We start from the raw sequence: 23580 nt of genomic DNA, 5'->3' as shown, positions 1-23580 counted from the left end.
ATCGCTGCTTCTGAGTGGGCCACTCCGTCCCCCAGGCAGGGCGCAAGTTCAAGGATGCCATTGGAGACTGCGTAGGGGAGTGAGCAGCCCTTTAGCTCGGGGACATCTAGCAGGATGATACAAGGGGCCAAGACACCAGCCCTCAGCAGCGTAGTTGGGGACCAGGCCCTGGGTATCGAGTTCCTAGTGCACACTGGGCCCACTCCTGCTGGTCAGGACTCTTTTCTCCTCCTTTGTCTCCCTTACTGCTCTGCGCCTGCTTCCCGTCCTCTTCCGCTTCCCATGCTGCTCTGGACCCTCCGCCTCCCTGCTGCTCCCTAATCCGTCTGAGTTTAGGATCCACCCTCTGCTCACCATTCATAGGCTGGACAATGTCTGTTTTGGGGGGTGTGAACAAGACTCCAGCTTCCGAGATCCCAGCAGGACTCCTGTGCAGGTATTCCAGCCCCGCAGCTGACCAGACCTGTCCGTCTCCCTGGCCCTACTGCTTGCCCTCTGCACAACTCCAGGCTTCCCTGAGGCGTAGGCTACCGGACGCCTGTATTTTCCCAGGCTCGGGACTTTGTCCGAACCGTGTGAGACTGAGCCCTGCGAAACAGCTCGCATGCAGTCTGGCTGGGAGGTGATCTTCAGAATCTGATGTAAATCCTCCACCCCTATTGAAAGCTGCTTGTGCTGTCTTGTCACCTGGTGTAAATCGGCAGTGCTCCATTGACATGAATCTACATCCGCTGAGGATCTGGTCTTCTGAGAAACATAATGTACCCCTGCGTGATGGGGTCCTGGCCTGTGACTGGGGCTCCTAGGTGCTGTGGTAATGCACACAATAAACAATAATTCATCATGGTGCAAGAGATGCAGTGAAGCTAAGGGAAAGGGGAAGTTATCCTACATCTGGCGTGGGGTCAGACCAGACGTAGCAACACATACTATCTAGAAAAGTTCACAGACCGCATGGATGTGGGTGTATGTCCAGTAATAGAATTGCCCTGCCAGCATGGGACAGATCAGTGACCGTAAGGACCAGCCCACAGGTAGTGACCCTAAAAGGAAAGGAATAGGGTGTTAACCCCTTAGTGCCTGCTGTGTAACCGAGAATGTGGTTGGTGGTGAGTTAAAGGCACAAGGACGAATGTTTCCCTGTAAGCAGCATGGTCGGCCTCTGAAGTGACCCTTCCCCTCCCTGTAAAGTGCTCTCCCATCCTGGGGCTGGAGGTACCTGATAATGGGGAGGGGAGTGGTACTGGTCGATCCGGCCCAAGGCACCTCTACACCTGTGAGGGTGAGTGTTCTTGGGGCCCTCATATGACCTCCTTCCAACCCTGGTTGCCTCTCCCTTGCCCCACAGTTGACATGAAATCCAATGTTTTCCTAAATATATAGAAGCCTGGAATCCAGTGAAGGGTCATCCAGGGACACAGCATGAGCTGAGTGATTTATAGAAGGCACCTGGGCTGTTTGGTTGGTTGCAGCTCCCCGTTTGTGCCATTTAGGCTCCTGCAGTGCAACAGCAGATGCTGTTGCAGGGAGAAAGCATCACTCCCAGAAGCCTGGTGGGTCCCTGCCTCTCCTGCTCCCGCCCTGGGGCAGCCACAGGGCTCCTGGAGGCTCATCCCTCTGAGTTCCTTCCTCTCCGTTTCTCAGCCCCAGGTCAGCAGCAGCAGCACCAGCCCCGGGGGTCATTGAGACCCATTGTAACCTGAGAACATGATCCTTGCCTGGGTGGTGGAGTAATTGCCCTGCTTGCTGGAGCCCCCTGCCCTGAGCTTCCAGCAGGGAGGGTGGCTTCTGGGGTGGGTGTCCAGAGCTCTGTTTCAGATGATCCTGTCCCAGATTCTGGGGCAGAAGGCAAAGAAATTCTATTATCTTCCTCCTTTTTTCTCTTTTGCCCCCTCTCTTCCCTTTCCTGCCTCTCTTCTCTCTATTTTCTTCTTCCCTTCCTTTCTCTCCTCCCCTCCTCCGATGCCTATACACTCTCTCTCCTTCCTGTCTGCCGTTCCCACTCCCTCCCCTTCCCCTCCTTTGTTTTGCGTGTCCTCTTGCCTTACCTCCCAGTGACTGACAGGAGGCACTGCTCTGAGCGGGGCCAGTGGGAACAGGTGCTCAGGTTGCAGGGCTGGAAGGAAACCCAATCCCATTGGCAGGGCTGCCTTGCTGGCTGACTACTGATGCACCCTACAAGCCCCGAGGACGGGCCTGGGGGCTGCTGCCCAAGATAGAGCAGCCAGGTGGTGCCTTTCGGTTGGGGACTTGGCTTGGTTGGGAGGAGCAATTGCTTAGATTCATGTCAGGCCCTGCCTAGCTGGGATGGGCCCTCTCCCTGTCCTTGTCCAGCTTTAATCTGGGTTTAGACTCAGATGCGATTGCACTAGTGCCTGTAAGACCTTGCACGAGGAAGGGTCCTTTTTCTTCCCCCCTGCCAGAGGCCTGCCTCTCTGCGAGTCACTTGTTTCCTGCTCCGGGGTAGGAGCCAGTCAATGGGATATCACATTCTAGCTGCAGGGAGGGACGGAGTTAACAGAGGTGGGGAAGGGGTTACAGAAGTGGGGAACGTGGCTGGAGTGGTGGAGTGAAGGGGGCAAGGTGACTGGGTGAGAGCTGGAACCTGAGAATGATCTGAGCTGTAATCTACCTCATCTATGTCTAGCTATACTTAGATCTAGTTTGTCTGTGGCTATTTGTCTCTAGATGTAGATGTTACTGGATGACATTGAGGCTAATGCCGCTCATCTTGCAAAGAATAACAAGAATCTTTAATGGTCAACAGCTCACCGGGACCTCACTTGTACATCCAGCCTGAAAGAAAGCACTGCTCTGGGCCAGCGATTTCGTTGGCTCTCGGAGGGAAGAGCGCCCCCTAGTGAATCACCAGCACCACATCCTGTAGCTCCTTGGGCTTTCCTAGGGCAGGTCTCTCCTCCAAGTGCTGACAGGCTCCCCTCCCGCAGCTTAGTTCAGGAGGGTTCATGAGACCCCAGTCTGTGGTGGCTATTCTCCAGGCTGAGCTTGCTGCCTTCGGTTTTCACGGCCCTTGTGACTCCAGTGGTTTTCATTCTCATTCTGTCAGACCTGTTAGCCTCCCCCCACGCTGCGGGTGAGTCAGAGCGAAAGCAGAAGCTGCTGAGCGTTGCCGAGGGTGAAGCCAAGCAGAACCAGCCGGGCTATTTTAAAACCGGCTTGATTTCCCCCTCCCCATTTCACATCAGGGGCCTGCCCTCACTTCGGCTTCCCTTTTCCCCTCACCCTCACCTCTCCCTCTCCTCAGGTGATTGGCTGAGGAATTTCCTAAGGGGAAATAGCAGAATTCTCCACTCACCGCCACCCCCTGTTTCTTGTAAAGCAAGTTCACAGTTAGGGGAAGGAGAGAGGCACTGAGTGGCGCAGATTTCTTGGTTGTCTTAGGCCGTGTCTGTGTTCACAGACAGCCCCACTGTGAGACCAGTGGCCAGCAATCACAGTCATTTCACTCTTGCTTGTTGCTCTTATCTTGTATGTAGAGTGCAAGCTCTTTGGGGCAGGGGCTGCCTTTTTGCTCTGTGCATGTACAGCACCCAGCACAGTGCGGCTCTGACCTTAATATAGGGCCTCTAGGTGCTACTCTCATAGAAATAATGAACAATGATGGTGACCTCTTAAGCATCAAGACAGATATGCAGGAGTTTGCACCCACTGAGCTAATGAAGATCAATGCCTGGTTAGCTCACTAGATGCAAACCCCAGCTTGCTCTTGGGGGTGGTGGTGGTGGCGTGTGATATGCAGGAGGTCAGACTGGTGGATCTGGTGGCCTCTTCTGGGCTTAAACTGTATTTATTTACGTGGTGTATGCAATCTGGTCATGCCAAGCTACAGCATTCTTATCAACAATGTTCAGGGCAAGACTTGCCTAAGCATAGGGGTCAGCCCTGGCTCAGCTACACCGACTGCTAGGCACTGATGGCTGACTCAGGGCATGTAAATAAGTTCCTCAGTCAAGATACGCCATGGATGGTTTTCTTGTCCCCTAGCATATTTTACAGTGGTGTGAGGTAACCTCCTTGCTACCTGCTAATCTGTGCATTGATCCTCTGTGCCGGTGCATGTTTCCGTGTAGACTCCCCAGTGCTTCCAGTTGTCTTTGATCTGCCGATATTTCAGATGCTTTCATGGCAATCCCAAGTTGGATCCTGAAAGGCACAGAGTACCCTCAGCCCCCCAAAGGAACATGAAGGCACTCGGCACCTGACAGAGTTCACCCCCCATGTCATCTCTTTCATCTCTTGGTTGCGTCAGCAAGGAGGGAGAAATGCAAACCCGACCAGAAACCTGGAGTCAGGAGGAGCAGGGTCCCTTGGGCATCACGTGGCAGAGTGAGGAGGCAAAGAGCGTTGCTGGGGGCTCTGGTACTGCAGTGATGAAGGGGCCATGTAAGACCCTGGATGGAGAGGGGCTGCATTGTGCTCTGTTGCGATGCCATGAATCTGGAGTAATTCCACTGAAGTCAGCGCAGCTGTTCCACATTTCTGACAGGGTCGCTGAAAGCAGGGTCTGGACTGGATGGATGGTCCCGTTGCTGGGCATGGGGGACGGATGCCATCGTTCTGTCTGCACCGCCTGGGTCTGCTCCCATGGGAATGTGGACTTTGGGCTGCAGCGATGGGGCAGGAAGGGAAGCAGGTTCTGGTTTACGGTGACTGTCAGGGACAAGCCTGCGTTGTAATCTGAGGTGGGTGGTCATGGCTTGGTGCACGTCACATGACCCCCTCCTCCCCAGTAGATAGCCTGTTCTGACTCTGAAGGGCCGAGAGTGGGCTACTGGCATCCTGTAGGACCCGGCCTCTGTTTCGGCAAAGAGGCAGACTCATCCTGGAGCGGAAGCAGAGCTTACTCAATGCACTAGGCTGAGAGCCATTCTGTTCTTTCATTTCCTACTCCTCCCTCTCCTATCCTGCTCATCTCTAGGTTTGTTCCTACAGCTTCCCCCTCTTTGGGCGCTTCCAGTCCCTGCTGGCCTTGGACATGAGCTGGGGATGCAAATTCAGAGCCTCCAATGGCAGCACTAATTCCTCCTATTCCCTGACCCAAGGGGACCACCTGTGCATGTGAGAAGGCAGTTGGACCTCTCTGGTCCAGGCAGGCCTTGGCCTGGTTGCTGCTAGCGAGTGCTGGTGGGTTCTGTGCTGTGGATACCGGTATGCAAGGAAATAGACCGAGGCCCACTCTCATCCCAAAGGTGACGAAGCAACTTCACAAGGGCTGGATTTGAAATCCCTCACCTGCACAGCTGTTCTCCTATCAGCCTCCCCAAGCCACCCTGTCCTCAGTGGAAGGGATTATTAACTGCTTCATTGCCAAAGCGTGCCCCAGGTATATTCATGAAATGTGCTCCTCCAGTTCAGGGTTTAATTTTCACTTGCTCTCCTGGCTATGTAGAGTTGCGGTGTGGCTTTTAAACAGCTGCTGTTTAATAGGGAAGCAATTTCAAGACGGTTTCCAAAATGCTTTTGGGTGCCTCCAAAGATGGGCGCATATGATTTGTTGTCATTGCTGCTCTAAGGCGTTTCCTTGCATGGGACACTTGATGTTTATGATTATTACTCCTCACTTGCATTAGCTGGTACTTGTCCACAGTCAGCCTCATTTTATTAGTTCCAGGCCACTCTTGTCTCTCCATCCCTGTGGTGTTTATTTTTGCACTTCCCTTGACTGCTGCCCCTCAAGGCTTAGCATCATCTTACAAATTTCGCCATGTCCTCTGCTGTGTCTTCTAGCTAGTTTGCAAAAGTCATCTAACCGAAATGACACTTAATTCCCCTGCCAGTGGGACCCCATGGGCACCTCTCACAACTCTTCCCCTCACCCCCAGCGAGATGAGCCACCACATATAATTAATTACCTTCCTCTTGCCGTTCAATAGCCAGCTTTTGATCCATGTAATCGTATTTCTGTCCAAGCCGACTTGATTTAATTTCCCCCTTAGGATATCGCGTGGCACTGTGTATCAGATGCCTCATTGAAATCCAGATATATTGTATCCACCACATCTCCTCTGGCCAACATTATGTATTTTGTTTAAATAGAAAAACCCTTTAGATTTGTCTGACTACATTTATTCCTAAGTAAACCCGGGTTGTTTGGCTTCTGTGTTTCCCCTTTAAATATTTCCTCATTCCTTTTGGTAGAGGATGTGAGTTAACGCACAAAGAGGGTCTTTACCCTGATTGTTCTTTGTTCCCTCTTTAAAAATTGGTATCAGGCTGGCACAGGTTGTGCCCTGGAATGAATGGAAAAAAGACCAAATAAGCTACTAGTTGGTGCAGTTCTCCCCCCCCCCCCCCCATGGACCCTGGCCTCGATTTATTTATTTATTTTATTTTATTTTATTATTTATTTTCAAAAGTGACTAGTGCTTTTGGATGCCTAGTTAGAGACACCGTAAAGGGGCAGAGAGGCTCAGCGCTGTCTGATAGTCAGGCCCCTTTAAGAGGTCTCAAGTTAGGCCCCCAAATCTCTAGTGCAATGGTTCTCAACCAGGGGTAGGCAGAGGCCTTCCAGGGGGTGCACCAACTCATCTAGATATTTGTTTAGTTTCACAACAGGCTACATAAAAAGCGTTAGCAAAGACAGTACAAGCTAAAATGTCATACAGACAATGATTTGTTTATACTGCTCTGTATACTATGCACTGAAATGCAAGTACAATATTTATATTCCAGTGTATTAGTTTTATAAATATATAATAAAAATGAGAAAGTAAGTAATTTTTCAGTATTGGTATGCTGCGACACTTTTGTATTTTTATGTCTGATTTTGTAAGCAAGTCATTTTTAAGGGGGGGTGAAACTTGGGGGCAGGCAAGACAAAGCAGACTTCTGAAATGGGTACAGTCGTATGGAAAGGTTGAGCGCCACTGCACTTCTGAAACTCTTGGCCTGTGTCTTTTGCCTGAGATGTAAAACTCCCTGCCCACTTGTAGGGCATGAGAGGGAGGATGGCCTAGTGGTTAGGGTACTAATCTGGGATTTGGGAGACCTGGGTTTAGTTTCCTACTCCGCCACAGACTTCTTGTGAGAGCTTGGGCAAGTCACCTAGCGTCTCTGTGCTTCAGTTTCCTCATCTGCCCTGCCCTGCCCTGCCCTGCATCATAGAGGGTTGTGAGGAGAAATGCTTTAGAAAAGACTGTGAGGTGCTCAGATATATGGTGCAGTAAGTGCCAAGGATAGATGATGATGATGCATCTCTCTTCCCACCCCCCACCCCCATAGATCTTGAGTTTCTTATAACAGTGGGTCAGTATCATTGTTCCTGTTTGACCAGTGGGGGAAACTGAGGCACGAAATGGGGCTGTGACTTGCCTGGCTGAGGTCACACCGTAAATCAGTGGCTGTGCCAGGACCAGACCCTAGAGCTTGATTCTCAGTTGCTCCATTTTCATGCTGGAGGGAAGGCGGCTTTAAGCCACTTCTGCACTGCCTGGATTCTGGAGCCATGCATGGGCCTGCCCAGTCCCCTACAGACCTCGGGAAGCAAAGAATAACTACAGCACAGTACACTCTGCCCATGCCTCTGATGCCCCATGCCAGGGGCTGGGAGCAGAGGCCGTATGGAGCCCTTTCACTAGTTCACACTTGGTCGTGCAATGTCTTTTCTCAGGGGCCCGCTCCACACCCTTTAAGGCCCCTTTATGCTGCCAGAGTAGCACAGAAGGGCCTTGATATCACTGAGACTCAGCCCCACTGTCTCCAGTGCCCTATCCCCCCTGGGTCATGTATGGCTCTTTTTGCAAGCGTTGTGATGTTAGCTCAGGTGTCCTGGACAAATTCCCTTTGAGCTAATTGCATCCTGCCTCCACGAATACCCTTTGCAGTTTCCACGGCATTCATTTTCTCCAAAATGCAGTGCTGCTGTTATTGGGTATCTTTAAACAGCACCTTGTATTTTGCCTCAGAGGTGACTGCATTTTAGTAGTGCGAGAACTGATTGCTAATATAGCAGCAACTCTGTAGTGTAGGGGCAGAGACAGTTTCCATTCTGAGCCCAGTTTTGATGTGTTCCCACCCCCTAGAATATTAAAATGCTTTGGGGCCTTTCTGAATGAAAAACACTCAGTAAATGTAAGTCATTGTCTGGCCTCTGGACTGGATTATTATCCAGAGCTGTTGATTGGTTTGTGTGTGTGTGCGTGCGTGTTGGGGAGCAAAGATACGGTATTTAAAAACAACACACCTGTTCAGACAGTGTCTCCATGTACCCCACACCTTCCACATCAGATAGGTAGCAATAGCCTCGCATTGCAAACAGGGAGAATGAGGCGCAGAAAATTTAGGGGACTTGCTCGTGGTCCGAAAGCCACGGATGGAGCTCAGGGGTCCTGGCTCTGAGGCTTGTGCCTTAAACACAAGATCATCCTTCCTCCTGCTTCCTTGGTTATCAGCATCATGGGTTCCCAGGTGTTTGAGTGTGCAAACCTTGGAGAAGAGAGAGAGGCAAGGGTCAGAAGTGAAGCGCCGACAGGACTGTGCGGGATGGGAGTTAGACAAGTCCTCTCCCCCTGCTGCATTTTTCTGCTCTGGATTGGCCTCTGTAGGACACTTTGTAGTGTCACAATTCGTGGGAGTGGCATGTCTTGGCTGAGTGGGAAAGGTACCCCATTTCCCCCATACCACACTCAGTTCCTTAAAAGTCCCATTCAAAATATACAGGGAAGCATCCCTTCCCTGCACTGCCAGATTCACTGCTCCTACTGCTGAATTGTGCACCTCCTGCCTTCTTCATCTCTACTAATTTTTCTCCTCTTCCCTCCTCCCCCAACATGTCTTCAGCCACTGCAGTCTGGAGGGAAAATTCTGCTTTGAACCACTCGCCATCTTCCCCAGGTTATGGATGATGGGCTGTCCCAGTGTGAGCTAGCAATTAGAGCAGTGGACTGGGAGTCAAGACCCCTGGGTTCAGTTGCACAGCCTGCATGGGTGGGTGGTTTAGTGGATTGGTTCCCAAACCTTTTCCTAAGGTGACTTACCAACTGCATGCATATATATATTTTGCAACCCATCATTACATACATGCACTCTCTGCCCCGGCACTACAACCCTAACCCCAGTGAGCCACGCCTGCACTGACCCAGCAGGGCTGGGCCAAGCTCCGGGCTCACCCTCACCCCTGCAGGAACTCCCTTCTGTCTCGGGCCAGGGGGAGTGTATGTTTGCTTCGGCAAGGGGCCCGTGATGTGTTAATCTGGCCCTGGATGTGGTGACCCACTTAGAACCTTCCTGGGACCCACCATTTGGGCGACTCTTGTCTAGTGGGTAGAGCAGATGGTCACGTCAGGACTCTTGGGTTCTGTTCCCACTGACTCCCTGTCCCCATCTGGAAAATGGGAGTAATGACACTGAGCCGTACCTACCTCCCAGGATGGAGATGAGTCAGTAACACTCAGTTATGGCTCAGGTAGGGCGGCTCCCTCTGGAGCCCTCTCGTCTCTGCAGGCTTCTTTAGCACTGCTTCACTGCACCCGAATGGGCTCCCATCCCCTTTGTATGGACAAACAAGAGCCCTGTCTGTGTCTGGCTGCGTCGCTCTCCGTTGCCTCGTGCTGCCTCTCTCGCCTCCAGACTCTTGCGTGCAGGCTCGTGGGACAGAAGGAGCATTGTTCGCATTGTTCGAGGGTTAAGGTTTCCCTCTGGCTTTGGGTTTAATTACTCCTGACAGCCTCCTCACCACCATGCTATGGGAAACACCTCTAGGTTTAGGGGACAAGAGAGACTGGGTGTGGGTCGTGCTAGGTCAGTTAAGAGACAGTTAAACCGTGTCATTCCACTTCCTGTGGAAGGCTCTTTTCTTTCTTCCTCTTTCTTTCTCTGGCCGTCTTTCTCGTTCATGTTCTTTCTCTTCACATCTTTCTTTTGAGTCCCACCAGCAGCACATCAATGGGATTTCCCTTGAAATCCAGGAATAACTAACTGGCTATTACCCTCTTTCTTCTCTCTCTGGCCTAGTCTCTTGTCTTTCCCTTTGTGCTACCACCCCAACCCCCAGCTGGGTTCCTGGCCCTTGGGTTTCTCTTGTAGCAATAGAGACATCACCTGGAACCTCTCCATGGACATAAGAGGCAGTCTTGGGTCTGGGTGGGTGGCAGAATATCTGGAACCCTGACTGGTCCCTTGTCTCAGAGCTGGGAAGTGCCTCAATCCAGGGCATCGATTTCCAGCTTCCAGGAGAAACCAGCACAAAAAGATCAGTGAGCGCTGGGGTCTGGATTCGCCTCACTGCAAGGATTCCACGCACTGCTGGTTTTCTTCACCCACCCACTTTCTCTCGCTCCTGTCGGGCTCTGGCTCTGGTTAGGAGCTCTCTCCCCGTCTTCTGCCAACTGGCCCGGGTTTGACAGCAAGGCAAAGTGAGTTTGTCATGAAAGAGCCTGGCATCCGAGTACACACAGGGTCCAGACCTGAATCATTTCCTCTCCCAGAGCAGGGACAGCAGCGAGTCCAGGCACAGCGGAACTAGAGAGACGAAGGCCAAGATTGAAAAGAAATGGAGGGGCCTGAACTGAGGCTCCTTGGCTCCTACTTAGATATGTGACTCTGTGCAGCTGCTATGCCCACAGGGCCTTCTGGTGCCTGGCATTTCTGAAAATCAGGTCTCGCTTATCCAGGTGCCAAAATATCGACTAGGGCACCGCATTTTAGACCCCTATTTTTGAAAATCTTGGCTGAATTTCCAGCAGAAGATGGCCTTATTGAGGTCTGTGAGGTGGAGAACACCAGGCCTGAATCACTGGAAACTCGTCTGCCCCCTTCCCTAGCAGAGGGCTGTGCCTTTGTTCCCTTGATATGGCAGCATCCCTTGAGAAAGGGGTTTGGGTCAATGAATGGGGAGCATGCACCATGGCCTAATGGATAGAGCTCTGGACTAGGACTCAGGAGACTTGGTTCTATTTCCAGCTCTACCACTGGTCTGCTGGGTGAGTTTGGGCAAAGTCTCAGCCTTGCCCTGTGCCTCAGTTTCCCCATCTGGTCAGTGACCTCCTTTATAAAGAGCTTTGAGCTCTCCTGATGAAAAGCACCAGATAAGAGCTAGGGATTATTATTTATTCGAGTGCCTTCAGTGGGTCATTCCAGATCAGTGGCTGAAGGTGGAAAGATGATGATTTTGGCCCCAAGTTTAATGTGGTGGGGTTTTTTTTGTTTGTTTGTTTTAACCCCTAGGATTTTACAAACCAAAGGACAATTTTTGAAGCTGTCATGGGAAACAGTGGATGGCTTTTTTGTGTATTCCTCTTTTGGGGGTTGGTTTATTGCTGTGGCTGTTTGTTTTTGCTGGGGCCCAAAGATGGAAGCCCTGTTCTGCTCGGTGTTGACTGGGAATCAGAGGGTCTTTTCCTCAGTCGGGGAGGCAGTTTGACACACTGGTTAGAGAACTGACTTCCCGTGGTTCAGTTCCCTGCACTGCCACAGGCTGCCTGCAGGTCACTCAGCCTCTCTCTGCTGCAGCTCCCCACGTATAAAGCAGGGATGATAATCCTTCCTTTGCCTCGTGTATTTCGATTGTAAGCTCTTCTGGGCGGGGGCTTCATTACGTGTATGTACAGCACCTCGTGTCCTCATAGTTAACCCTTATATCGTGCTTTTTAGAACGACCCCCCAGGGAATAATCACAGGCTGGCGCTGCCTTAGTAGGACTAGGCTTGCAGTCCTTATGGAACACTGGGGCCCTGATCTTGGCTGGGTGGTAGCGGTCACTTGGCTGTGGATGCAGCTGTCATACAGAGAAATATTCTGGGTGGCCATGGGCAAACTCCTTTGCTGCCCTGTGCCTCAGTTTCCCCATCTGTAAAATGGGGATATCATTACTGACTCTCCCCACATGAAGCACTTTGAGATAGCTAGGTGATGGGCACAACCCAAGAGCACTGCCATTAGAGCCCGATCCCTGGGGCTTGATTTAATCATATTGCAGCCTTTGCTATGGTCCAAACCATCCTGTTTCTCTCTCTCAGCAATTCCTTTGTGCCGCGGGAGGAGCTGTAACCTGTCCCACACGTGCACCATGGCGTCGCGAATCGGCCTGCGGATGCAGCTAATGCGGGAGCAAGCGCAGCAGGAGGAGCAGAGGGAGCGGATGCAGCAGCAGGCAGTGATGCATTATATGCAGCAGCAGCAGCAGATGCCGCTGGCCCCCACGCCTGCCATCAACACTCCAGTCCAATTCCAATCCCCGCCATCCGTGCCAGGAGAGGTCTTAAAGGTACAGTGCGGATTAGTTTTGTTCCCTTCTCTCCTGGGGGAGGGGAGGGGGAAGTCTTGGCTGTGTTGAGAGCTCTAATTGTTTTTCCCTGCCTGGGGTGTATGTGGATTTTTAGGTTCAGTCGTACCTGGAGAACCCCACCACATATCATCTGCAGAAGTCACGGGACAAGAAGGTCCAGGAGTATATCTCTGAAACCTACGGGAACAAGTTTGCTGCTCAGATCAGTCCTATCCGGCAATCTCCGAAGCCTCCCCCTGCCGCCTCGCCGGGCGTCAGGCCCGGCCATGTCATGCCCTCTTCAGCCGGCAACAGCGCCCCCAACAGTCCCATGGCCTTGCTCAACATCAGCTCCAACCCGGAGAGGGAGGTAAGGAAATGGCTTGGCTTTATAGAGCACCAAGATGACTAGGGGAGAGAAGGGGAAGGATTTAAAAGTGGCATGTGATCAGGGTCTCTCCAGTCCTGGCTTCTCTCAGCAGGAGGCGCGATAAGGAGCAGAGCGGAGAGCTGGGATTTCCCAGCAGGAGGCGCGGTGGAACATGAGATACAAATACCTAGCTAGCATGTACAGGTCTGTCGCATCTTACGCGCATTTAACATGCGCGATTTCAGCTTTACACGGTCGGCAAAAACAAAACAAAAAAAAACCCCAAAAGAGAAAAATAGTTTTAATACTGTACCTGTAGTGTGGGCGATTCCGCCCGCCAATCCACTCAATGTAATTTTGACTATACGTGGTTTTCGCTTTACGCGCTAACCGCGGAACGGAACCCCCGCGTAAGATGAGACTCGCCTGTAGCGCATTTCATGGACAAGGTAGCACATAGCATCAAAAATGAAACCACTGAACTGAGGAAACCCTCAGCTGTCTTTGTTTTCGCCCAGTGACCCCGCACCTCCAGCCATGTGCTCTATCAAAATGCAACTTTCTCTTCCAGATAGACGAGGTCATTGATGACATCATGCGTCTGGATGACGTTTTGGGCTATATTAACCCGGAAATGCACATGCCCAACACCGTGAGTGTCTCTGACTCCTGGCCTGTTATCCTGACTCTGGAGGAAGGGGAGGAGCCTGCATTTGACATGTGCTGGCTAGGGAACAATTACAGTATATATGCTCTAGCTGGAAGAGCTCAGTCTCCCCTAACCCTAAAGAGTAGTTGCAGGGGGCCCTCCGGGGAAAGTAGTGACTCTGCTACCCATACCCTCTGGGCCGGATTGTCTGTGGCTCTCTGCCCCTTCTGTTGGTGGCCGAGAGCCAGGGTAACTGCTATGCACTGGTGCAGTCTAGCAGACCTGGCACAGGGGGCGTGGATGGAGCACTGCTGTGTTCTTGCTATTCTCAGCTGCCAGGCCAACCCCTCAGGGCTGTGGGGAGCAGAGAGTAAGCTAGAGCAGCCTCAGTGGCTGCTCTAACTCACACTGGGGGCCAGACAGGCTTTTGGCTGGGCTCAAAATATAGTGGGGCTCACCGGAGGCATAAAGCTGCCTTTACCACGCTGTCCCCTCAATTCCTGCCCTGAGCGGAGCTTGGCTGGAACTGAGAATCTGGCAACCAGGGTGCCTGCATTGATTGCTGCTACTGGCTGTCAAGGCCGCAGCCTGGGATTTTGCTGCACACTTTCCATATGTCAGTGCTGGCTCTTCCCAGCAGGCAGTGGGAAATCATGTGTCGTGGTGTGTACAAACTGACTGAGCCTCTCTCCCCCTGCCCAGCCCCTAGAGTTGTAGTGATTATTATTGCTGAGTAAGTCAGCAACAAGTGCTAGTCTGAGCTGGCTGCAGCCTGACCTAGAGACAGTAAACATCAGGTTGGCATTGCTGTGTGTGGGCTGGGGGAGGGGAAAGCTGTGCAGTTGCATGACTGACTGCTTTGAGACTCCACGAACCCTTTCCTTAGGCTCCTACTTAGCCCCAAAGGGCTGGGAGGGCGTAACAGATTCTAAGCCCAGAAGGGACCATTATAATCATCTAGTCTGACGTCCTCTACGACAGCCCTAGAACCTCTCCCAGCGGTTCCTTGTGCAGGAGCTGATGCCTGATTTATTTATTTTTTTTCCCAAAGACTTCTGGTCTTGATTTAAAAAAACCCAGATTCTGTTTCGTGCAACCGCGACTGTCCCCCATTGTGCAAACTCAGCAGGGTTTGAGGCCTGCACTCCCAGCACAGGCTGCTACCACTTGAACTTCTGGCCTGACTCTGAGGATCACAGTCTGGTGGTTAGAGCAGGGGAATCGGGAGTCTTGGTTTCAGTTCTTGATTCAGCCACTGTGTCTCTGTGGGCGAGTCCATTTACCTCTGTGTTGCCATCTGTAAAATAGGGCTAAGGATACCTAACTCTCAGGGTGCGTGGTGAGGCTTTTTTGATTGTGCTTTGAGATCCTGTCCTTGGATGGAAGGCACCATAGCAAGGTGAAGATTGATTGATTGATATTTTTAACATCCTCTCCCTTTCCGTCACCTAGCATCCCACCGTGAGAATGTATCATGCAGCGGTGAGGCTATTTAGCGCTTTGTAAATGTTTCTAGCTGGGGTTTTCAGTGGGGCTTACGGGAGTTAGTGCTTAGCGCCCAGTGAAAGTCAATACCTCCCTTAGAAAACCTCAGCCTGATGGATTCAGTGTCCGAGTCATCAGCACCCTGCCCCTTGTGAATTAGGTCAGCAGCCTTGGTCTCATTTTGCACATAGGGAAACTGAGGCACGGAGTGGTGAAGTGACTCGCCTAAGGTCCGGCAGAGCAGGGAGTAGAAATCAGGAGTTTCCAGATCCCGGTTGCATGCAGCCCCTAGATTGTGGTGCCCTTAACGCTAGGCCTTATGATTTGGAATATTCCCGGAGATCAGCCCTGAGCGAGCTTTCTAGCTCCCTGATCCCATCTCCTGCTCCTCCTCCTACTGGACGAGAACCATACTAGTCACGTGCTCCCTTATTTTTCAGCTTCCAATGTCCAGCAGTCACATGAATGTATATAGTGGTGACCCCCAGCTGATGGCCCCCCTGGTGGGTGCCACCAGCAGTTCCTGCCCCGCCGACCTCACTCAGAAGAGAGACCTGACAGGTAACGCATGTGAGTTCTGACCGCAGCCTATATGTGTGTCCATGTCTGTCAGGTCGGGCCAAATCCTGCGTCAATGCTCGTGCCACTGATGGTGGGGCGGGTCACGTGGGGTGAGGGTCAAACAGAATCCTGCCCAGCCTGTTTGACATTAGATACTGAGTGATGCTGGGAGAGATGGTGAGAAAACACAGCTTTGTAACACGCATGGTGTGACCTCTTGGGTCTTTCTTGTAGATGCCGAGAGCCGTGCCTTGGCTAAAGAGCGTCAGAAGAAGGACAATCACAACCTGAGTGAGTGGATGGTTCATTCTAGCTGCACGGCTGGGTCTCCTGCCCTAGTTCCCTTCAGCCCAACCCCTATTCTTTTCCTGGAGGCCCCTCTGTCTGTATCGCTGGTTTCCTACTCATCTGTCTGAACAGCCCATTCCACCTAGCACCTCTCGTGCATGGTGTGCGTGTAGGGATCCCCACAGCATCCCCCGAGCAGGGCTCCATCTAACCCAGTACCCTGGCTGACAATGGCCAGCCCCAGATGTTTTGGAGGAAAGTATAAGAAACCCCATTATTGTGATTATTTTATTTTTATTGCAGTAGTGCCTCAGGTCCCCAATCATGGACCAAGCCCCCATTGCGCTAGGGGCTGTACATACAGAACAGAGAGACAGTTCTTGCCATAAAGGTCTTACAATCGAAGTAAGATGAGACAGTCCCTTCTGGACAGTTATGGGATAACCTGTTTTGGGGGAAGTTTCTTCATGAGCACTGTCAGGCCCTCATCACTGGCTTGTGCCCTGAAATATGAGGGTTTGTATCCCATAGATATTGGTACCATGTCTAATGTAACTCTAATATTCTCTTCCTCCATAGAAATGTCTCTTCCTTTGTTTGAATAGTGCTAAGCTCTTGGTCTCAATGGTTTCCTATGCTAAATAGCACCCTAAATCTCTCCCACCCCACCTCCGAGCCCTCTTGTCATATCCAGTACCTCCTATGACACCACATGCTACCCTCAACCACTTCTCTCCCATCCAATGTGGCTCTACACGGCCCCACCTTTCCCAATGTCTCCTGCAACCCACCCTCCTCTCTAAACCGTCCCTCATCCACTGAATGTTTCCCCATCTAGACCTTTGCCACCCCACCTCTGACTGCCCTGTGCCTGTGGAATCGATCACATGTAAACTGCAGTCCTCCAGAATTTAGGGATGCATGTTTGGGTGACGGACAGGCCAGCTTCTGAATTGCTCTCCTAGTCCCTTCGCCCAAAGCTGGGTGAGGAGAACGAGGGACGAGAATCTCTCTGGGGAACTTGGTGATTCCCATAATCCAGGCTAGGGACAGTGCGGGCTGAGCGTGGTACAGACCGCAGAGCGTTGAGGCTGATCCCAAGTTCCTAAACCTGGGTCAGTTTCCATCTTTCTCTTTCTCTTCCCTCTCTTTAGTTGAGAGAAGACGAAGGTTTAACATCAATGATCGCATCAAAGAACTCGGAATGCTGATCCCAAAAGCCAATGATCTGTAAGTATCACTGCAAGCAGTATGAGTCGCCTTGTCTTAGATATCCCATGTGGATTTGGTGGTGCATGGCAGAGGAATTGTTAAGGATGGTCCAAATGGTGTGGTCCTGGGGGATGAAACTTATTCTGTAGATCAGGAGAAAACTTCCTAATGGCAACTGTTGAATGTTCGTCCCAGAGAAACAGTGGGGGTCCCATTGTTTGACATGTAAAACTTGACTGGACAAGGCACCTGAGGATTTACTATGGAGATCAAGCCTGCCCTGGCCAGGGGATGGACTAGATATAGATGATTGTCTGCTGTGTCCTGGTAACAGGTTGTTCCAGTGCCAAGTCAGATTCTGTTTCACACACTGAGAATTTTCATTCCTTCATCTGATCTTCCAGCTGGGCAACTGCTTTGATACTGGCCGGTCGGGTGTCAGTGTCTGGTCCCACATTGGATTCCCTAGGAGTCTGGTGCTTGGTGTTTTCAGAGACTGGGATAATGGCGTGTGTGTATTGACCCAGGCCAGTGTCATTCCCTTCATCAGTGTGTCCAGGAGGTAATTCAGGGCACTACATTTGCAGAGGGGCATTTCAGTACAGCCGTGCTCTGCAGAACTTGTCTGGCCTTGGAGCTGGTTAGAAGGAACTGACAGCACAGACTGTAATGACTTCTCCCATGTTGTACCCCAGGGATGTTCGCTGGAACAAAGGGACGATCCTGAAGGCCTCGGTTGATTACATCAGGAGGATGCAGAAGGACCTGCAGAGGTCGCGGGATCTGGAGAATCACTCTCGGCGTCTGGAAATGACGAATAAGCAGTTACTGATCCGTATCCAGGTGGGTTCCCATCTTTCCCCGTCCCTCTGTTCTAACCCAGCCCGAGGGTAGGTCCTCACTGTAATGAGAGACCCATGGCACGGCCACGGGTCACCTGGGTCAGTTGACTTGGCCTCACGCGGCTAGAGCTGCATGCTAAAAATTGTAGTGTAGCCGTGCAGTCTTGGGCTGGAGCCCGGACTCTGAAGCCCTGTGCAGGAAAGGGCATTGGAGGGCAGGCTCCGGCCTGACCTACGTTGCTGTCTTTAGCTCTGCGAGCTTGACTTAGTTGACTCAGACTTGGAGACTAGGTGCCACCGTTTTTTTTTTCTTGGTGTAGACATACCCTAAAACATCTTCAGGGGCTCCAATCTTGTTCCTGCCCCTTCCCAGTGGGTCTGGGCCAGATTCTGGGCCCTAATTGGAGCATCTTCATTGACCTAAGTGGAGTCCATCCAGACTCACACTGGAATCACCTGAAATTCGTTTCTGTCCCTTTTGAGATGCTCCATCCACACGCTGAGCCAATGCTAATGAAGTCACTGGCTAGATTCCCACTGACTTCGATGGGCTTTGCATCAGGCCCCTAGAAATGCTGTTTGCACAGCTCACTTACTGCAGACATTCAGGTGTGGTGGGGGCTGCTCCTGTCTTGTGACTTGTGACTCTGACTTGTGAGTGCTGCTTTCCAGGCCAGGCCCTTGGCTTGCAGCTGACTGGTGCCCACCAGTGATAGGGATGAGTTAGTTTGGGAGAAGTTCCATTTGGCACAAGGAACACTTGCAGCTCATGGCATTCGCATGGGAGCCAGGTTTGCTGTGTTTGTAGCTGTCCCTGCCGTGGGGTGACCTGTGCTTCCCGGGCTGTGGCACTTGGGCTAACGCTTTCAAACCTGTTTGCTAATGGCAGGCTTCAAATCCATCTCTGGGCACCTAAAGAGAGGTTTTTAAGGAGCCTCAGTGTGGATTTAGGAGGCTTACCAGGCCGCCAGGTTGACTTAGGGTTTATGGTACCTGGTGAGGATGCTGGCGCCAGCTTTAGCCGGGGATTTCATGTAGGGTAGCGAGCAGCCTGCTTGCACTAAAGCACTGAGCCTGCAATGTCTGTCTCACCTTATCCTTGGGTCACTGACCGCTGGAATTCAGCCTACGAAATAGCAAACCTGGCAGAGACTGGGGACTTTATAGGTTAAAGTTTGAAGTGCTGTTTTCTTCTTTGTCTCTTTCTCCTTCTCTCTTTCCCCAGGCATCCCCTCCCACCCCCCTTCTCTTTGTGTAGTTTGCTATCTTTCTCTTCTGCTGTCTCTCTTGGAATCTCTTCACCCCTCTCCCAAGGTCCCCGGCTGTCTGCCTTTTCCAGCTGGCCTTGTCACCAGTTCAGTCCCCTGACAGGATGTTTGAAAGGGGTGGTGAAGCTTGAGGATTTGAAGTGAACCACTCTTAGTGGCAATGGGAAGAGGTGGGAGTAACCACAATAATGCTGCTAGTGGTTCTGGGAGCCATGGGTCTTATTTGCCGTACTTGGAGTGAGTGGTGGTCAGGGCGAAGGTGGTCAAAAGTGCCTGACTTAAGACATCTGAAACCGTTTTGATTTTCAGAGGGGTGGGTGCTCAGCCATGTCTGATAATCAGGCCCTCTGAAGGCGTCTCAAGTTGGGAGCCCAAAATCACTAGTCACTTTGGACAGTCTTGGCCTGTAGCGTCTGCACTGGCAGCTTTGTAAACCCTGCGGTCCTTAATGTGACAGTGGCGCCTTTCACCCATTATGCCTGGCTGCCAGTGTGTGTCAGTTCAGCTCTCAGGCTGGGGGAGGGTTCCCCACAGAGCAGTTGTGTCATTGGTGCCCCTAGTAAGGACTCCTGGCTTGTGTGCTCTGTCCTACAGGAGTTGGAGATGCAGGCACGCCTCCATGGGCTGCCCGCCTCCTCGCCCTCCGGCGTGAACGTGGCAGAACTAGTTCAGCAGGTCGTGAAGCAAGAAGTGACCGGAGAGGACGGGTCGATGGAGCCTCAGCAGCCCCAGCTACCTCCAGACCAGGAGACGCAGCAACAGCCACCCCTGGCGCTGCTGCCTCCGTCTTCCTACCAGCTGGACTTTACCCACGGCCTGAGCTTTGACGATGGCTCCAGAGGGTTCCGCGACCAGCTGGACCCCAGCCACAATGTCTCTTTCCCCTCTTTATCCAAGAAGGAGCTGGACTTGATGCTGATGGAGGACACCATGTTACCTCTGGCTGCTGACCCCTTGTTCTCCGCCATGTCTCCCGAGGCCTCCAAGGCCAGCAGTCGCAGGAGCAGCTTCAGCATGGAGGATGCTGACATGCTGTGACAAGGAGCCGCTCGGAGCCTGGGGAAAAGGACGAGGAGTGAGGCTTGTCTGTGAAGACACCACCCACACACACACCCAAGAGGACCCCAGTCCACACTTGAGCCTACATAGAAATACGTTTCTCTATGCAAGTGTTGTCACAGTCACTGGGAAAGTCAGACCCTTGTTGCTACAACTCGATCTGCAAACTTTCTTGCTTTGCCATTAACTGAGCAGAGCTCCCTGGCTTCGAATGACCCTAGATTTACAGCCCAGCTGCCTTGCCTTTCAGCTAAACTTCCCACAAGCCGCACGCAATGCAGGAGTGGAGGCTGGAAGCTGGCCCGTCAGGTATGAGAAGGAGCCTTCGAGTCCTGGTGGAGGCTAACAGGGGGCTTGTCGCTCAGAGCGCCTTGCTGCAAATGTGCATCCAGCCAAGCTTTACCACTTGAACTCGCGTTCCCTCAAAGTCTTCCCAAGCCCTGGCACTATCGTCCTGAAGACGTCGGCAGAGACGGCCTCGTACCGTGTTCCCGCATTAGGCTTCCCCTTCTCTTTTTGTGCAGCTTTCCTGAGGGAGGGTGTGGTGTCCCTGGCCGTCACGGCATAGGGGAGGCTCATTGGGTAAGAAGGTGCAGGGGGGAGGAGGAGGGTAATCTGAACAAATTATTTAGTGATACCAGAGGGACACTTTCAAAGCCAGGAGCAGGAGTTGGATGCAACAGTCTCATTTATTTGTCACCAGGGTTTGTAAAGGCAACGGCTTTGAGAGTGGACCTGTTGAGACCCACTCAACTTCCGTCCCATTAGAGATGGGTTCCTAACACTCGAAAGCGTTTAGGGGGTTGGGATGCTGGTTTGGGCCCATCTCTGCTTCCTCTCAGTCTGTTCAGATGAATCCCGAAACTTCCAAGTGACATTCAGTCAAAACCATCAGTGTGCGCCTGGTATGGAACTAAACCCTTACTGATGTGTCCAGATACCAGCTTCTGGCTCTGCACCCACACTTATTGGTGCCAGCCATTTTGCACTATAAAGCACTTGGGTGGCTTTTTCAAATGCACTTAAGGGTGTATTCACACTGCAGCTGGGATAGGATGACCAGAGAACAAGTGTGAAAAATCGGAGTGGGGTGTAATAGGCGCCTGAGACAAAGCCCCGAATATTGGGACGGTCCCTATAAAATCAAGACATCTGGTCACCCTAGCTGGAGCAAGCCTCCCAGCCCAGGCAGACACGTGGTAGCGGGGCTCACGCGAACAGGCTAAGAACAGTAATATGCTGGTTGCGTTGCGAGCCAGGGGTTGAGGCGGGCTTGTACTCAGGCTGGCGTGCATTGCTGTCTGTGCTGTGCCATTTATATTGTGGTTTTTAGTGCGCTAGCTGGAGCAGAGCAAGCATGTGTTCGCCTGCCCAAGCTGGGAGGCGCGCTCCCATCTGCACCCGTAGCCGTGCCCTGAATGACTTGCAACTACCGAGTACGTCTTTGGGCTGCATCTGAACCTGAGACCTGGGGGCATATGTGTGTGGGAACCTCCCCTATGAACCACACCTGGAAAAGGGGTTTGCATGTGCCCCTGTGCACTGAAACCTCCAAGTTAGGACCCTCATACCCAGCATCCCCAGTGCCTGAACCTAGCAAATCAAGCTCATGGAAGGCACCCTAAATAACTGGTTCAGTTATTGTCAGGATGAGCTTAGATCTCGTCTTCCGTTAAAACACTCAGGGGGCCAAATCCTGGCAGGCTTTGAGTGCCCTCTGCTCCCAGTGAAATAAGTGAAAAACCTGGCTGAGTTGTTTTCTTTCTCAGTCTTTACTCAGGCAAGCCACCCATTGGGGCCAGTGGGAGGTTTTGCCTGAGTTAAGGGGCCTCTGGGTTTGGCTCAGTGTGTTCAGTGTCATCACGAACACGTGGAAGATGGCCACATGAGGTCAAGTGACCTGGATCCAAATGCTTTCTGCTGAAATGTCCATGGGAGGGAATTTTTCTGCCCTTGAAGAGCACAAACCCAGCCAGCAGGGCCGGCTCCAGCTCTTTTGCTGCCCAAGTGGCGAAGTGGGGGGAAAAAAAAAAAAGATAAAACCGTGATTGGTGGCACTTTGGCAGCTCTACTGTGCCGCTTCGTTCTTCAGAGGCAATTTGGCGGCAGGTCCTTCGCTCCAAGAGGGACTAAGGGACCTGCTGCTGAATAGCCGTTGAAGACCTGGACGTGCCGCCCCTTTCCATTGGCTGCCCCAAGCACCTGCTTTCTGCGCTGGTGCCTGGAGCCGGCCCTGCCAGCCAGGGGTAGAAGCTGGGGGAAGTTACATGGGGTGGAGGGGAAGGATGGAGGGGGAATCTGAGTTCATTGCTCAGTGAACTTGGCTCTGAAGAGGAGGAGAACAAGGTCTCTGTTCTACTGGGTTCTCGGGCAGCACTGAGGAACTCAGTGATATGGGGAAACTGGAGTTCTAAATCTCTCAGGTGGGTGCTCCTCCAACCCATGCTGCCCTTTCTTGAGGTTGATCCCAGAACCAATATCCCTTTGACGAGGAAACAAGTCCCTCTTCGACTTCCTGTGTCTTCATGTTCAGGTTCGTCTCTCTCTCACTGGGCGTGGCATCCTAGAAACCATGGAAATTAGCCTTGCTGAGGTCAAAAGCAAATATTAAGGAGTTATCCTACTCTGGGAAAGGTCTCTTCTGTGTCCTCATCGTGGCTCTCTGTCTTCCCCCTCGCCCCCAGTTGCTTCCATGTTTCTGGCAACACAAGCTATGTTCTCGCTGATTGGAAGAGGATATTTCCATCCCTGACCAAAACAAGGTTTGGTCCATTAAGAGAATGGAATCGAGGACTCCTTCAACATGACCAGCACTGGCTCCTGACCTCATTCATGTTGTCATAATTCTGAGCTGGGGCTCTTCAGACAGAAGGCAAATCGGTCTTTATACCATGTCTTCTGGATCCTTAATGTAAACCTGTATCTGGGCCCCCACATAGAGACTGGGTAACAGGGCAGCCACCCTGGTGTGAAGCAGCAGGAGGAGGATTGTACATTGGTAACGATTGCCAAAATCTTAGCCAGGGCTCTTTGGCTTCTAAGAGTCAATCCCCTCTCCCTCCGGCTATCCTCAGATAGTTTTTGGCCTAAAGAGCCAAACCACTGAAGAGTTTCTTTGCACAGCTTTGTAGCTCAATTGCTTTCTGCTTTCTCAGTGCTGTTGATGTCGGCACAGCCACAAGGGGAATTGGGGTGGGGAACAGTGGTGGGGGCATCACTTTTATTTAAAAGAAAAGACAACAGTATTCTACAGTAAGAGCCTAAGGGGTATATGGGGAAGATGGGGCAATCTTTAGTAATGATTAGGGTTGTCAAGCGATTTAAAAAAAATGAATCGCAATTAATCATGCAATTAAAATAGAATACCGTTTCTTTAAATATTTGTGGATGTTTTCCACATTTTCAAACATATTGATTTGAATTACAACACAGAATACAAAGTGTACGCTGCTCACTTGATATTTATTTTTTATTGCAAATATTTGCACTGTAAAAAACAAAGTTTTCAATTCACCAAATACAAGTACTGTGGTGCAATCTCTTTATCATGAAAGTTGAACTTACAAATATATAATTATGTACAAAAAATACCCTGCATTCAAAAATAAAACAATGTAAAACTT

General features: G+C 51.5%; 1 protein-coding gene across 4 annotated transcripts in view; it reads left to right on the top strand.

The window, feature by feature from the left end:
* Window positions 1-23376, top strand: part of TFEB (transcription factor EB) — a 51414-nt gene extending 28038 nt beyond the window's left edge. For 3 of the 4 annotated variants that reach the window (XM_039536812.1, XM_039536815.1, XM_039536814.1), the window contains exons 2-9: window positions 11976-12223; window positions 12339-12593; window positions 13165-13245; window positions 15168-15297; window positions 15523-15579; window positions 16731-16806; window positions 17484-17631; window positions 19493-23376. In XM_039536812.1, coding sequence (XP_039392746.1) covers window positions 12026-12223; window positions 12339-12593; window positions 13165-13245; window positions 15168-15297; window positions 15523-15579; window positions 16731-16806; window positions 17484-17631; window positions 19493-19936 — 1389 coding nt within the window. In that variant the 5' untranslated portion in view covers window positions 11976-12025 and the 3' untranslated portion in view covers window positions 19937-23376. The remainder of the gene's footprint in view (window positions 1-11975; window positions 12224-12338; window positions 12594-13164; window positions 13246-15167; window positions 15298-15522; window positions 15580-16730; window positions 16807-17483; window positions 17632-19492) is intronic. The other variant, XM_039536816.1, reaches the window with a different exon arrangement.
* The last annotated feature ends 204 nt before the right edge of the window (window positions 23377-23580 follow it).

The sequence above is a fragment of the Mauremys reevesii genome, linkage group 4 (assembly GCF_016161935.1).
Source record: "Mauremys reevesii isolate NIE-2019 linkage group 4, ASM1616193v1, whole genome shotgun sequence".
Lineage (NCBI taxonomy): Eukaryota > Metazoa > Chordata > Testudines > Geoemydidae > Mauremys > Mauremys reevesii.
The sequence above is the reverse complement of the archived record's forward strand: the minus strand, read 5'-3'. Positions and strand labels throughout refer to the sequence as shown.